The sequence below is a fragment of the Cottoperca gobio genome, unplaced genomic scaffold, assembly GCF_900634415.1.
Source record: "Cottoperca gobio unplaced genomic scaffold, fCotGob3.1 fCotGob3_487arrow_ctg1, whole genome shotgun sequence".
NCBI lineage: Eukaryota > Metazoa > Chordata > Actinopteri > Perciformes > Bovichtidae > Cottoperca > Cottoperca gobio.
Window position 1 is genome coordinate 30,001 of NW_021167036.1, and position 16,546 is coordinate 46,546.

Genomic DNA, 16,546 nt, shown 5'->3' on the forward strand with positions numbered 1-16,546 from the left:
TCCGTCCTGGGAGAGGGATCCCTCCTCAGTCTCTCCCTGAGGTTTCTAACATTTCTCCACCTTTATGGGGTTTCTTTTAGGAAGTTTTTCCTTGTGCGATGCAAGGGTCTAAGGACAGAGGGTCTAAGGACAGAGGGTGTAAGGACAGAGGGTCTGAGGACAGAGGGTGTAAGGACAGAGGGTGTAAGGACAGAGGGTCTGAGGACAGAGGGTCTAAGGACAGAGGGTCTAAGGACAGAGGGTGTAAGGACAGAGGGTCTGAGGACAGAGGGTCTGAGGACAGAGGGTGTAAGGACAGAGGGTCTAAGGACAGAGGGTGTAAGGACAGAGGGTCTAAGGACAGAGGGTGTAAGGACAGAGGGTCTGAGGACAGAGGGTCTGAGGACAGAGGGTCTAAAGACAGAGGGTCTAAGGACAGAGGGTGTAAGGACAGAGGGTGTAAGGACAGAGGGTCTAAGGACAGAGGGTCTAAGGACAGAGGGTCTAAAGACAGAGGGTCTAAGGACAGAGGGTCTAAAGATAGAGGGTCTAAGGACAGAGGGTCTGAGGACAGAGGGTCTAAAGACAGAGGGTCTAAGGACAGAGGGTCTGAGGACAGAGGGTCTAAAGACAGAGGGTCTAAAGACAGAGGGTCTAAGGACAGAGGGTCTAAGGACAGAGGGTCTGAGGACAGAGGGTCTAAAGACAGAGGGTCTAAAGACAGAGGGTCTAAGGACAGAGGGTCTAAGGACAGAGGGTCTGAGGACAGAGGGTCTAAAGACAGAGGGTCTAAAGACAGAGGGTCTAAGGACAGAGGGTGTCGTAACCTGTACAGTCTGTAAACACTGAGACAAATGTATAATTTGTGATATTGGGTTATACAAATACATTTGATTTGATTCATTTCAGACTAAGATGGTTGATGTACAGTAAAGCACTGTTGCATGACTTTATGATGGAGTCCTGCAGAGCTCTGTGCATCATGTATGTGAAGCGAGGCTGTGAGAACTCGGAGGTGACGGAGCGAGAGGACGCGGCCCGACCCCGTGGGAACCTCGTCTGCTTCAGTGAACAAGCGTCAACCAAGGGGAGCGTATTGTCTTGTGGGAGCAGAATAAGAAGAACGTGCTCCGGGTGAGAGCAATAAAACCAGCTGATACAGTGAAAACCGCTGAGACAACAACTCTGTGTCAACGCAGCTCCTGGCATCTGACGTTAGCCGCTCGAATGGGAATGTGTCTGCGGGGGCCGACAGGTGACCTTTGACCCCAGCGTTTGGGAAACCGTGACAGCTGCCGCTAACGTGAGTCCTCTGCAGCGAGGGACAAAGAGCCCAATGTAAACTTTGCTGTAAGAAACTTCCTCTTTGTTCACTTGGGACTCAACGTCTCCAGAGCAGGAAGATACAAACAGAAAGACTTTTTAAGAAATGATAGTTACAGCGTATTTAAATCACAATGAAATAAAAGAGAGAAAATGCAGCAAATATTTCACAATCTAACAATTGACTGATTACCAAAGTGACAGGAAGCTTTGGGAACAGAATGTAGAATAAAATATATCTTTATAATCAAATAGAAACAATGAATATAAAACTGGAGACGTGGAGAACATTCAGCCTTCGTCTGGTTTTACGCTCGCTGTCAATTAAAGACTTGTTAGAAGTTACAATTAATGAAGTGTATCTCTCATAATGTCACACTTCCCCTGTGAGGATTCCTCCGTCACCAGAGAGGATGCATGTGAAAGGACATCAAATCCCAAATAGTACAAACTACACGTGCAGCGCTCCAGAGAGAATGTTTCTATACGTGTTTCACTTTTTAGGGTATGTGTGATCCTGCAGACTGAAGCGCATCACAACATAACGGTGCAGGTAACACGAGCACACATCACATCCTCTCCTCCTGTGATGATGCTCCACTTCTCTGAATCATCCCAAACGTTCAGCACAGGTCGGCTCACACCTGCCCTCTCTGCTCCCTGACACAGTGATCCAGGCAGCAGCAGCAGCAGCAGCAGTAGTAACAACAGCAGCAGCAGCAGCAGTGTGGCTCCCTGTGACACAGTGATCCAGGCAGCAGCAGCAGCAGCAGCAGCAGCAGCAGCAGCAGCAGCAGCAGCAGCAGCAGCAGCAGCAGCAGCAGCAGCAGCAGCAGCAGTGTGGCTCCCTGTGACACAGTGATCCAGGCAGCAGCAGCAGCAGCAGCAGCAGCAGCAGCAGCAGCAGTGTGGCTCCCTGTGACACAGTGATCCAGGCAGCAGCAGCAGCAGCAGCAGTAGTATCAGCAGCAGCAGCAGCAGCAGTGTGGCTCCCTGTGACACAGTGATCGAGCTCCCTGACAGAGCAGCTCAAATGAAAAGCACTTGATTGTCTGGAGGCGTGTTTGCGCAGTGTTTGTTGGAGAGCCTGCAGAGCTCCGTCCTCACTAACCAGGTCAGAACGTGCCATGAAAGCAGAAGCTGCTGGTGTCTCTGCAGCGCTGACGGCTCAGCGTGAGGACAGCAGGCAGGAACATACGGACAGACTTCAGGGACAGATGGGTTGAACAGAACCATGAGCTCTGACCGGCGTAGTTTCTGTTTCCTCACATGATCCGTTCAACCTTCCTGTTCCTGCATGTGACGCCTTGAACCTTTGTCTTACAGAGACGTCTGTGACTCAGCGTATCTTTTATTTTAAGGTAAATAAATTATAAACGTGTCATTTTCTTTATATTCCCTCAGAAAAACAAACCACATCTGTCGCTTTTCATTCTAACAAAATGATTTGCTTATTCTACACAAACAATACTTCAGTTAAATGTATTTGAGATGCATTAATGAGTGTGTGACATGTTGATGGTGTTCACGAGGACATCCTGCAGCTCGCTGAGTTAATGAGTCAGTCGAAAAATAAATATAAATGTTACCGTGTGTGTGTGTGTGTGTGGTGGGGGGGGGGGGATTAAAACCCACGAAGACAAGAAGCAGAAGATGTGACGCTCAGCGTCTACACACTCATTAAACACACACACAGGAGATAAAATGTTTCCACGATGTAGATAGATACGAGTTCCCATAACCTACTTCTAGAAAGTTCTGCTTCTTCTCATTTAAGCCCATCACACACACACACACACACACACACACACACACACACACACACACACACACACACACACACACACATACGTGGGACAGTGCGGAAGGAAATGGGGCAGAAGTGTCTATTCTCGTCAGCGCTGGATTTATCTGCTGAACTGCTTTAATGTCCAACAGACCCAAACATGAGTGAGGATGTTTAACATGAGGAAGAGGAAGAAGATGCAGAGTGAGTCTTCATCAGTCTTCACACTGAAGCATTAAACTCTTCTTCAGCTGCTCGTAGAGCTTTAAATAAGTTCTCGTGAACATGTGTTTGGAATGGAGCTGTAACTAACCACTAACATGATCTTCTGGATGAATCATTAAGTCTTTAAATGTTTGTCACTTTAATCTGATTTCAAACAGAAGCAGCAAATCTTCATATTTAAGGAGCTGAAAACTTCAGGACTTCTTGATCATCAACAGTTTGAGATGTTTCTGTTGACTCGTCGTTGCAGCTCCAGTGTGACGTACAAAGTGATGAAGACACTTTATTATTCTGAGTTGTTAGTTAGTAAACGATGTTTTCACTCACAGAATTATCTGAGAAGCCGTCAGTGAAAACTGTTGGTAGCAGGTGATTGGATGAACCATCTGTCAATCAAACTCTTCAGGTTCAGGTGTGACGAGGATTACAGATGGTAACCTGATCATGATGAAAATGTCCTCCTCCTCCTCACACAACTGAGATTAAAACATTATTCCACCATAAATCCTGCGAGAAGACTTCAATCTTTCCTTCTGTCTGAACTCGTTTATGTGGAGAATAAAGTTTCTTTGGTTCCCAGTCGGCCGCAAAGGGAAACTGGCACATTAGAGTTTGGAGACATTTATCTCCAGTTCTTCGCCTGCAGCGAGTTAAAATATTCATCCGGTCTGTGTTCCCAGAACAATTACATAACAAAATGTCAAAACTAAAATCCTTCCAGTGCATAAAGCAATGTTTCCTGTGTGGAGCAGAGACGAGGCAGACTGGACGGTGAACATGGTGACACCTGTTCTCCCATCACCAACATGTGCACAGATGTCTCAGTACAGGCGGCTGGAGGGAAACACCAGCTGTGATGCAGCGTCTCCGCCCTCATCAGGGACCAACGCCACTCTAAACACAGAAACACCAAGTACAGTATTACTGGAGTCACTGCAGGACGCCGCGCGACGCGTCAGGGAGACGTGACCTTATAGTCCAGCTGAGAACCAGACCAACAGCATTAAAGGAGAACCGACCGACACTCCTGTAGTCACAACATCCTGAACTTTCATGATTAATCAGGACAAACTCACCAGAAATAACCAAGAATAACGTTCCTGAATATGTTTAATGTGTTTAACAGCAGATCTCACGTTAACATATAATCTGACTTAAAGACTTTAAAACTCTCTTCCCGATGTAAATATGTTCGGCTGCTCCACGAACAGGCAGAGAGACCTGCATGTCTTTAAACCTTTCTCTGTTTCATATCAAATGAAAGTGATAAAACAAAACATTTAAAGACGTCAGATGGACATTCTACACCAAACTGGATCTGCTAATGTTTGTGTTGCTCATGAACTTCACCGCCGTCTGTGAGGGAGAAGAGGAGCATTTGTTCACGCTGCTCGTGGCCCTACAGGTGATGATGGTGTTCAGCATCAGTTGATGGGACAGATGCATGCTGGTCTCTGTCTGGACGTCCTGTCTGTGAAGCCTCCGCATGATGAGCAGACAGGAGTTAAAGTCGGACTCTTTAAGGCTTCTCCTCGCTGCTCAGATGGAGCTGCAGGTGGATCATCAAGACACCAGTCAGCTGACGAGACTACTGTCTGTGTGTCCTCATGATCGTTGATGAGAGCGGGCAGAGCGTCTGCGGAGACTTTGTGTGTTTACGTCCTCAGGATCAAACACACAGGACATTGAAGGGCAGCACATGTGCACACTGGAAGATTCTTTAAAAAGCTTGAGAAATCCTCAAATTCCTCAAATTCCTCACTTCTACAACCTCTTACTGCTCGCATGCAGAGCTGTGTTGAAGGATATAAGGAACATATGACATCATTACAGTACAGTACAGACTTATAGTATGGACAGGGACAGTCTCCCTGCTGCAGCTCAGGTTCAGTGCCTTGCTCAAGGGCAGCCCTGGTACTGAACTCACAACCTTCTGTTGTATTTAGAAGATTAACCACTACACCACCAACATGTGTGAACGTCATGTTGCAATAAGTAACTAAATACAACTAAATACAACCAAATACAACCAAATACAACCAAATACAACTAAATACAACCAAATACAACCTTATACAACCAAATACAACCAAATACAACCAAATACAACCAATAAATACAACCAAATACAACCAAATACAACTAAATACAACCAAATACAACCAAATACAACCAAATACAACCAAATACAACCAAATACAACTAAATACAACCAAATACAACCAAATACAACCAAATACAACCAAATACAACCAAATACAACCAAATACAACCAAATACAACTAAATACAACCAAATACAACCAAATACAACCAAATACAACCAAATACAACCAAATACAACTAAATACAACCAAATACAACCAAATACAACCAAATACAACCAAATACAACTAAATACAACCAAATACAACCTTATACAACCAAATACAACCAAATACAACTAAATACAACCAAATACAACCAAATACAACCAAATACAACTAAATACAACCAAATACAACCAAATACAACCAAATACAACTAAATACAACCAAATACAACCTTATACAACCAAATACAACTAAATACAACTACAACCAAATACAATTAAATACAACTAAATACAACTACAACCAAATACAACTAAATACAACCAAATACAACCAAATACAACTAAATACAACCAAATACAACTACAACCAAATACAACTAAATACAACCAAATACAACCAAATACAACCAAATACAACTAAATACAACTACAACCAAATACAACTAAATACAACCAAATACAACCAAATACAACCAAATACAACCTTATACAACCAAATACAACTAAATACAACTAAATACAACTACAACCAAATACAACAAATAAACGATAAAATACAACTAAATAAACTACAAGCACCAATCAACTAACAACAAATACAAACTAAATCACACAATACAACCAAATACAACCAAAAGACACACCAAAGACAACAAATACAAAAAATACAACTAAATACAACCAAAATACAACAAAGACAACCAAATACAACCAAATAAAACTAAGACAAAGAAATACAACCAAATACAACCAACTACAACGAAAGACAACCAAAGATACAACAAATACAACCAAATACAACCAAATACAACCAAATACAACCAAATACAACCAAATACAACCAAATACAACTAAATACAACTAAATACAACTACAACCAAATACAATTAAATACAACTAAATACAACCAAATACAACCAAATACAACCAAATACAACCAAATACAACCCAAATACAACCTAAATTACAACCAAATACAACCTAAATACAACCAAATACAACCAAATACAACTAAATACAACCAAATACAATACAACCAAATACAACTAAATACAACCCAAATACAAACCAAATACAACTAAATACAACCATACAACTAAATACAACTAATACAACTAAAATACAACCTAAATTACAACCTAAATACAACCAAAATACAACTAAAATACAAACCCAAATACAACCAAATACAACCTAAATCAACCAATACCAACCTAAATACAACTCAATACAACTAAATACAACACCAAATACAACTAAATAAACAAATACACAAAATACAACTACATATACAACCAAATACAACTAAATACAACCAAATAAAATACAACCAAATACAACCAAATACAACCAAATACAACCAAATACTGATTGAAAACGAGCAGATTTACCGAAGCTGTGATCCCCGACGTTCACTCATCGACATCAACGCCACACTACAGCCCAAAGCTGTGGCGCCAACTTCTTTTATTGAACAATTCACATTAAAATAACACAAGAGTAAGAAGAAAAACAATAACCCTTCTCTACAGACAGTGTTGTGCACGTTGCACCGCGATGAAGATGAAGATGACAGCATGTATCTCATGTATCAGGATGTATTACTCATGTTCTGCTCCAGTCTGCTTCTTGTTATCTGCTCTCACATCTTCTATTAATCACCTTTAATTACAAACTACACAGTCTGTTGGACGCAGCTCGACCTCTGCGGGTCACAGCGCCGCCCACAGAGATCACACATCCTGTCATGACCCTGAGTCCAACAGGGTGTGTGAGAGACACACACATGTACTGGGGGGGATACTGGGGGGGATTCCTTGCGGTACCTCGGAGACCTCGGCACAACAAAATCAAGAGGGATTTGGTTGCCATGGCTGCAGCTGGTTCAACCCCATAAAGACAGAAATGTTTCACAGACAGAGCGAGCGCAGTTTGTACCAACATCCACATCCACGCAGATTAAAAACCTTCCCAGATCTTATTAAATGATATAAGCAGCGAGTTTCTGCTCTCAAATGTAAAAGCTGCAGCCGTGGAGTCAAGATTGTGTCGCTAAGTAACAAGACTCAAGTTTCTCATAGTGTTGTTTCCTCCTGCAGCAACACACCAGTCAGGCTGACACACAACAGTAAGGCTAAAACACAACAGTCAGGCTGAAACACAACAGTCAGGCTGAAACACAACAGTAAGGCTGAAACACAACAGTCAGACTGAAACACAACAGTCAGGCTGACACACAACAGTAAGGCTAAAACACAACAGTAAGGCTGAAACACAACAGTCAGACTGAAACACAACAGTCAGGCTGAAACACAACAGTCAGACTGAAACACAACAGTCAGGCTAAAACACAACAGTAAGGCTGAAACACAACAGTCAGACTGAAACACAACAGTCAGGCTAAAACACAACAGTCAGGCTGAAACACAACAGTCAGGCTAAAACACAACAGTCAGGCTGAAACACAACAGTCAGACTGAAACACAACAGTCAGCCCGAAACACAACAGTCAGACTGAAACACAACAGTCAGGCTGAAACACAACAGTCAGACTGAAACACAACAGTCAGGCTAAAACACAACAGTAAGGCTGAAACACAACAGTCAGACTGAAACACAACAGTCAGGCTAAAACACAACAGTCAGGCTGAAACACAACAGTCAGGCTAAAACACAACAGTCAGGCTGAAACACAACAGTCAGACTGAAACACAACAGTCAGCCTGAAACACAACAGTCAGCCTGAAACACAACTGCTTTCAGCGGGTTTCACGGGAGAAGCAAGATGTTCATGTGTTTATATATGTGTGTATATATATATATATATAGATATATATATACAGTATATATATACTGTATATCTATATAGATATACAGTATATATATACTGTATATCTATATAGATATACAGTATATATATACTGTATATCTATATAGATATACAGTATATATATACTGTATATCTATATAGATATAGATATACAGTATATATATATACTGTATATCTATATATATATACAGTATATATATACTGTATATCTATATAGATATAGATATACAGTATATATATACTGTATATCTATATATATATACACAGTATATATATACTGTATATATATATAGATATACAGTATATATATACTGTATATCTATATATATACAGTATATATATACTGTATATATATATAGATATACAGTATATATATATACTGTATATCTATATAGATATACAGTATATATATACTGTATATATATATCTATATATATATATACTGTATATCTATATATATATACAGTATATATATATACTGTATATATATATAGATATACAGTATATATATACTGTATATATATATCTATATAGATATACAGTATATATATACTGTATATCTATATATATATACAGTATATATATATACTGTATATATATATAGATATACAGTATATATATACTGTATATATATATCTATATAGATATACAGTATATATATACTGTATATCTATATAGATATACAGTATATATATACTGTATATCTATATAGATATATATATACAGTATATATATACTGTATATCTATATATATATACAGTATATATATATACTGTATATCTATATAGATATATATATACAGTATATATATACTGTATATCTATATATATATACAGTATATATATACTGTATATATATATAGATATACAGTATATATATATACTGTATATCTATATAGATATACAGTATATATATACTGTATATATATATCTATATATATATATACTGTATATCTATATATATATACAGTATATATATATACTGTATATATATAGATATACAGTATATATATACTGTATATATATATCTATATAGATATACAGTATATATATACTGTATATCTATATATATATACAGTATATATATATACTGTATATATATATAGATATACAGTATATATATACTGTATATATATATCTATATAGATATACAGTATATATATACTGTATATCTATATAGATATACAGTATATATATACTGTATATCTATATATATATAGATATACAGTATATATATACTGTATATCTATATATATATAGATATACAGTATATATAGATATGAGGAGAGTCTGAACACTGGAGGATTCTGCATTTGGCCAAAGTCGAACCTTAAAGCTGATCAGCCATTATTATGTTTGTTTGTGTGGTCGCAGTTATTGCACAACCACACTTGTTTTACTCCTTCAATCCACAATCTGTGTGTATATCTATTTCTAAATCTATATCTACATCTACATCTATATCTGTATCTAAATCTCTATCTATATCTATATCTACATTATGTTGGGAAGAGATCAACCAGATTTCTTTGCCTACATTGAGTTTGCACACGACATGTGCATTATGCATACGTACAAGTGACGCATGACACTCCACAGTATGTCTGCAGGATATGGAAAACATTTTTCCCTGGTGAGTTTTGTGAGGAACACCCTGAAGCTCTGAAAGATGTCCATCCTCCACGCTGCCAGCTCCACCCGCAGCCATCTGCTACAGTCCTGCAGGCAGCAGCTTCAGATCACCGCTCAGAAACAAGCAGGTGCCAGAAAGCAGGCGACACGCTGCAGGCTGGCTCCAGTATCTCCGGGACCATCGATTGGTTCTAGAAATGCTTCTTTAAGCTCTTTTTTTCCTCCAGTTTGGATCCAACATTGATGGAGGAGAAGAGGTCGGCAACTTGCCGAGTGCTGGCAATCTGAAGCAGAGAAATGATGAAACCCCCCTCGGATTTTTCCATCAATTTTACAATTGCCTCACACGTCTGAGCTGACACACTATCTTCACTACAATCTGGAGGAGATGATTGCATTGCACGTCTGGTAAATGGCAGTTTTGGAGACCAATTCTGTAAACGAGGAGTCCAGCTGTGTGCAGAAACACTCCAAGCTTTCACCATATTTTAGGTTTCTAATGGAAACCAGGCTACACCACCCACACCACCCTCCCTGTGTGTGTGGGGGGGGGGTGTGAGTAGTAGAAGAGCTTCTATATCCAGCTCCACATCCTCCCTAGTCCCTGGAAGCTGAGGGTGTGCAGGGTTACAGCTGCAGAGGCGTAGATGCACTGCAGCCCTCCCTACATGCCCACAACAACGCAGCTTCCAGAACAGCACTCAGGCTCACTGAAGGCCGGAGAGCTGCTCCGCGAGCACAATGATCTCTGTGCCGCCTGTTGAGCTGTCAAAGCCCAGAGGGGAGAGGGACATATATATAGAGGGATGAATCTGCTGCGTGGAGGCCAGACATGGTGCCAGAATGTTCTTCATCATGTTCAGTGTCCTGCTGGTGGAGGAGGCCTGCTGCTCCACTCAACTGAATTTCAAATGGAGCAGCTTCGCGCACCAAACAGCAGAGTTTTGGAGACGTGTGCATGAAATGTGAGCTGGATGTCAGACATCCACTTATGTTGTGCATTGTTAAGCATTTATTTAAGTCCAAAGTGGAATAAAGAATAAAGAATAAACATCCCGCAGCTCTGTGGATGGAAGCGGAACTGACAGCGCACATTATTTCCAAGGCGGACTTGTTGCTCTGCTCAGAGGATGATGAATCATTGAAAGCACACACACACACACACACACACACACACACACACACACACACACACACACACACACATAGAAAAGACGCACGAAACAGAAAATACATTTTGCAGCTTTTCTTTACGCACGTACCTTGTGCAGTTTCCACATTGCGCCCAAAGCTTTGACTTCATGTGTGCCGTGTTTGCCTTCCTCCAAACATTGATAACACACAGGCATCTTACACTGCACACAGTACATGCTCAGATTCTCCAGCTCGTGCTCTGTGCAAGTGGAGGTTTTGCGGGGACTCGTGCGGCGACTTATCCGCCCCTGCGCTGGCGGCACCAGGCGATGCTTGGCGAGGGGGCCGCGGGGAGGATGGCACCGGAGGCGGCACGGGTCGCAGTAGAAGACGTCGCATTGCTCACACATCACGGTGGCCTCCTTCGGGCTCTTCTCGCACAGCTGGCACTTGAGCGCGGCCGCTTTGCTCTGCTGGTACCGGTCCACCACCCCCTCCAGAACCCGGTTCTTGGCGAATCCGCGCAGCCCCCGTTCGTCCAGGATGAGGCTGCGGTGACACTGCGGGCAGGTGATGCAGGAGTTGCGGGGGATCGGGGGTAAAGAGCCGGGCTGCAGGAGCAGGTGCTGCTGCGCGGGAGGCTGGGGGACCGACGGGGGGAACACCCGCACCCCGTTTGGTGATTTTTGGCAAGGGGTGGTGGGCGCGCTGACGAAGCCCCCATAGGACCCGTAACCACTGTCCGCCTCACTGTACAAACTCATTTTATCCAAATCCAGATAGTCATAGTCGGACACTCCGGAGCCGGAGGCTCGGCTGCTCTGCGGGGACTCCGCGTCAGGAGTCTGCACGAGGATATTCCGAGCACACGCCTGACAAATGTTGTGCGAGCACGGCAGGATGATGGGCTCCCGGAAAAAAGAGCCGCAGACCGGGCACTTTAACTCTTCCTCCATCTCATCCATGGCTGCAGCTCCTGTCAGGCTGCTCAGTGCAGGCGGATTATCTGCTGCTCGGTTTGTGCGTAAAACGAGCTCCAGCCGCGTCTCTCTGCTGCGATTACTGCAAATGCAACCTTGACCAGAGGAAAGGCATCAACAGCGAGGCGACACACTCTCCACCAATAGGAGAGCAGCATCCCCTCACGATGGGCTGCCATTGGACGAGCAGTGGATTCCAGACAGCCATTGGAGAGCCGAGCTGTCAGTGTGGAGAGCCGGTAATGAGTTTTACAGCCACAACAACACTAATGTCTCTGTTGGAGGATTAGAAGACTTGCTTTCAATACACGCTCATAAAAGGTCATCATGCGGACATCATCACTCACATGAAGACCGTTAGTTTGTTCTGCAAGAGAACTTTAGATGCTGAAGGATGATTCAGGATCAGCGAGTATGAAGTCAGATTATATGTTAGTGGATACATTAATGTTTAAGGACACACACACCTTTTGTGTTTCACTGTGTTGTTAAGATGAAGAGATAATAAATAATATATTTGAAGATGATTTGAAAAATGTATTTAATAAAATGTTTCGGCTTGAAACATCGACCTTCAGGTTTAGTCTGATAAATAAAGATAAATGACTAAAGTAAAAACTACTGTAAAATAAAAACGAAGTATATTAACATGTAACGACATGTGATACAAGATTATTACTAAATATTATACAAACAAGTCGGATTCCAGCAACAAATGAAAAATGACAACTAAATATAATATGAAAATATTAAACTTATATTAAAGAGAGCAGCTGCTCAAATGGGGTTAACGACACAAAGTTAGTAGAACAGTCATTAAATGACTTGAATCATGTTCACCGAGCAGAAACTGCAGATACATATAATTATAGTTTATTAACACTTGTTGTGCTTCATATCTTCAGAGGATATTTGACAGTTTGGTTGTTTCTCATGTTGGATGTTTTATTTCCAAGAAGCTTCTGCAGGAACTGACTGCACGAGACACATATCATTTATCTCTTGCCTTCTGTCGACAGACTTATTGATTAACAGCATGCAGCGACTGGAAAGAAGAATCTTTCCGTGTGAAACGTAGTAGACTGGACTCCGTTGCTCTCCGACAGACCAGGATGTGCATCTCAGAGCTGTACAGCGGCTGCTGCAGGATTAGGGTTGTTAGCTGTTTGCAGAGCTTCTCCTCTCAGCTGCTGCGGACGGGTAAACTGAAACCGAGCAGCAGCTCTAAAGAGTTTCACTTTGATCAAATACCTCGGACATCTCCGGGACGTCTGTGGCAACGTGAGTCCCAGTTTCAGTCTACAGCCCGGCTGTTGACGGGATATTAAATGACATAATCCCATTTCACGGGCCGCGTTCCCAGAGCCACAGAGGGCAACGTGAGGCCACTCAGCGTGATTACATTTACATATTGTGTGAAGCAGTCTGAGAGCTGGAGGAGCATTAGTGTGGACGTCTTTGTCTGATGAAGAATCTCAGGAATGGGTTTCATGCTTCAGAGTGTCGGCTGATAAACATGTCAAAGTGTGAATGTGAATCATCTCAATAAGATCCGTAATAATGTAAGAATCCCAGGATAACATGGCAGCACACATTCATACTTATTCAGAGGATGTAAAACATTCATCTCCAGTGCAAATAATTATCATCTATAAACTCTATGAACCTTTTATAACATGATTAATGCGAAAGTTTGTTTTATTTATCTTCTAACACGAGACGAGAGGAACATGAGAACATGAGAGTGTGTTTGTAACTGTGTGTGTAGATGTAAACTCTCCACAGCTACATTACATAACGCCTCATGTACATATTAAACACTTGTAATATAAACTTGTGTTGATGTGAGTCATGAAGTGGGGAAGCTTCATGATATCTGTTAGTTACATGTTTGACTCTGTTCACCTGTAGTGTGTACAACATGTATGACTCTGTTCACCTGTAGTGTGTACAACATGTATGACTCTGTTCACCTGTAGTGTGTACAACATGTATGACTCTGTTCACCTGTAGTGTGTACAACATGTATGACTCTGTTCACCTGTAGTGTGTACAACATGTTTGACTCTGTTCACCTGTAGTGTGTACAACATGTATGACCCTGTTCACCTGTAGTGTGTACAACATGTATGACTCTGTTCACCTGTAGTGTGTACAACATGTATGACCCTGTTCACCTGTAGTGTGTACAACATGTTTGACTCTGTTCACCTGTAGTGTGTACAACATGTATGACTCTGTTCACCTGTAGTGTGTACAACATGTATGACTCTGTTCACCTGTAGTGTGTACAACATGTATGACTCTGTTCACCTGTAGTGTGTACAACATGTATGACCCTGTTCACCTGTAGTGTGTACAACATGTATGACTCTGTTCACCTGTAGTGTGTACAACATGTATGACTCTGTTCACCTGTAGTGTGTACAACATGTATGACTCTGTTCACCTGTAGTGTGTACAACATGTATGACCCTGTTCACCTGTAGTGTGTACAACATGTTTGACTCTGTTCACCTGTAGTGTGTACAACATGTATGACTCTGTTCACCTGTAGTGTGTACAACATGTATGACTCTGTTCACCTGTAGTGTGTACAACATGTATGACTCTGTTCACCTGTAGTGTGTACAACATGTATGACCCTGTTCACCTGTAGTGTGTACAACATGTATGACTCTGTTCACCTGTAGTGTGTACAACATGTATGACTCTGTTCACCTGTAGTGTGTACAACATGTATGACCCTGTTCACCTGTAGTGTGTACAACATGTATGACTCTGTTCACCTGTAGTGTGTACAACATGTATGACCCTGTTCACCTGTAGTGTGTACAACATGTATGACTCTGTTCACCTGTAGTGTGTACAACATGTATGACTCTGTTCACCTGTAGTGTGTACAACATGTATGACCCTGTTCACCTGTAGTGTGTACAACATGTATGACTCTGTTCACCTGTAGTGTGTACAACATGTATGACTCTGTTCACCTGTAGTGTGTACAACATGTATGACTCTGTTCACCTGTAGTGTGTACAACATGTATGACCCTGTTCACCTGTAGTGTGTACAACATGTATGACTCTGTTCACCTGTAGTGTGTACAACATGTATGACTCTGTTCACCTGTAGTGTGTACAACATGTATGACCCTGTTCACCTGTAGTGTGTACAACATGTATGACTCTGTTCACCTGCAGAGTCTCAGCCGTCTGTTGTTTCTGCTCAGAAATCTCTTAAGATTTGGTTAAATATACAACAAATGGCGAGTTTATCCGTGTAAATATTTCCCTGCATTAAAACAAACACAGTGTTGATCCAAACCAAGACCAGGAGCTATTTGTGGACGCGTGCTGCCGCCTCCAGCTCGATGACATTGTTCTCTGTGTAATCTCTTCGCTCTGCATCTTCCTGTTTGCCGCCTTCGAAGGAGAAAAGTGGCCAATTTTTCTGAATTATATCTTCTTTTGTAAGTGCCAAGTCTCTCCTACTGCCAGAGAGAAAGACCTGCACAGATTTCTGTTTACTTTTCTGCAATAACATCCCAGAAAGTGTGAGAGGGAACTGCTAGTGAGAAATGTTCACAGAGCAACAGGAGCAGCAAACAGACAAAGGAAAATGTAATGATGAACTGCTTAAGTACAAGTGAGAGGGACTTAGAATACAAAAAAACAAATATATAAAAAATGTAGTGAGAGCAGACCTGTAACCTCAAACATCGTGTGTGGGAGGAGACTTTATAACGACATCCTCCTCCTACTTTGCTCCAGTCATTTGGGAACTTGTTGGAACGACAGTCTGCACATAAAATATGATTCATACGGTTAGAAGACAAAAACTCAAATAGTATTTGCACCCAGATCACTTTAATCTGTGAGCTGGAAGCAAGTTACCAGACGAAAATCAAGAATTTGCAAACAGCGATGTATGTTGTTTAGTAAACCCTACGCTGACGATGCAGCGCTGTTTGTTGTTTAGTAAACCCTACGCTGACGATGCAGCGCTGTATGTTGTTTAGTAAACCCTACGCTGACGATGCAGCGCTGTATGTTGTTTAGTAAACCCTACGCTGACGATGCAGCGATGTATGTTGTTTAGTAAACCCTACACTGACGATGCAGCTCTGTATGTTGTTTAGTAAACCCTACGCTGACGATGCAGCGCTGTATGTTGCCTCTTTAGAGCTTTTTCTTTCATACTGTAAATGTTCTGCTCCGGTCGGGGGGAATCAAAGGTGGTTCTGCAGAAACGTGTGAGAAACTGTGATGCAGAGCACACGATCAGCAGAATCCTCTTAGAGAACGTTTGCAGTTGACAAAGTTCACGTGTGTCACCTTCAGAA

At 41.6% G+C, this 16,546-nt stretch overlaps 1 protein-coding gene across 3 annotated transcripts in view; it reads right to left on the minus strand.

Annotated features, from left to right (window-relative positions):
* The window catches only part of trim9 (tripartite motif containing 9), a 41,207-nt gene extending 27,221 nt beyond the window's left edge, over window positions 1-13,986 (minus strand). For 2 of the 3 annotated variants that reach the window (XM_029428159.1, XM_029428157.1), the window contains exon 1: window positions 11,350-13,986. In XM_029428159.1, coding sequence (XP_029284019.1) covers window positions 11,350-12,186 — 837 coding nt within the window. In that variant the 5' untranslated portion in view covers window positions 12,187-13,986. The remainder of the gene's footprint in view (window positions 1-11,349) is intronic. The other variant, XM_029428158.1, reaches the window with a different exon arrangement.
* Between the last annotated feature and the right edge of the window lie 2,560 nt (window positions 13,987-16,546).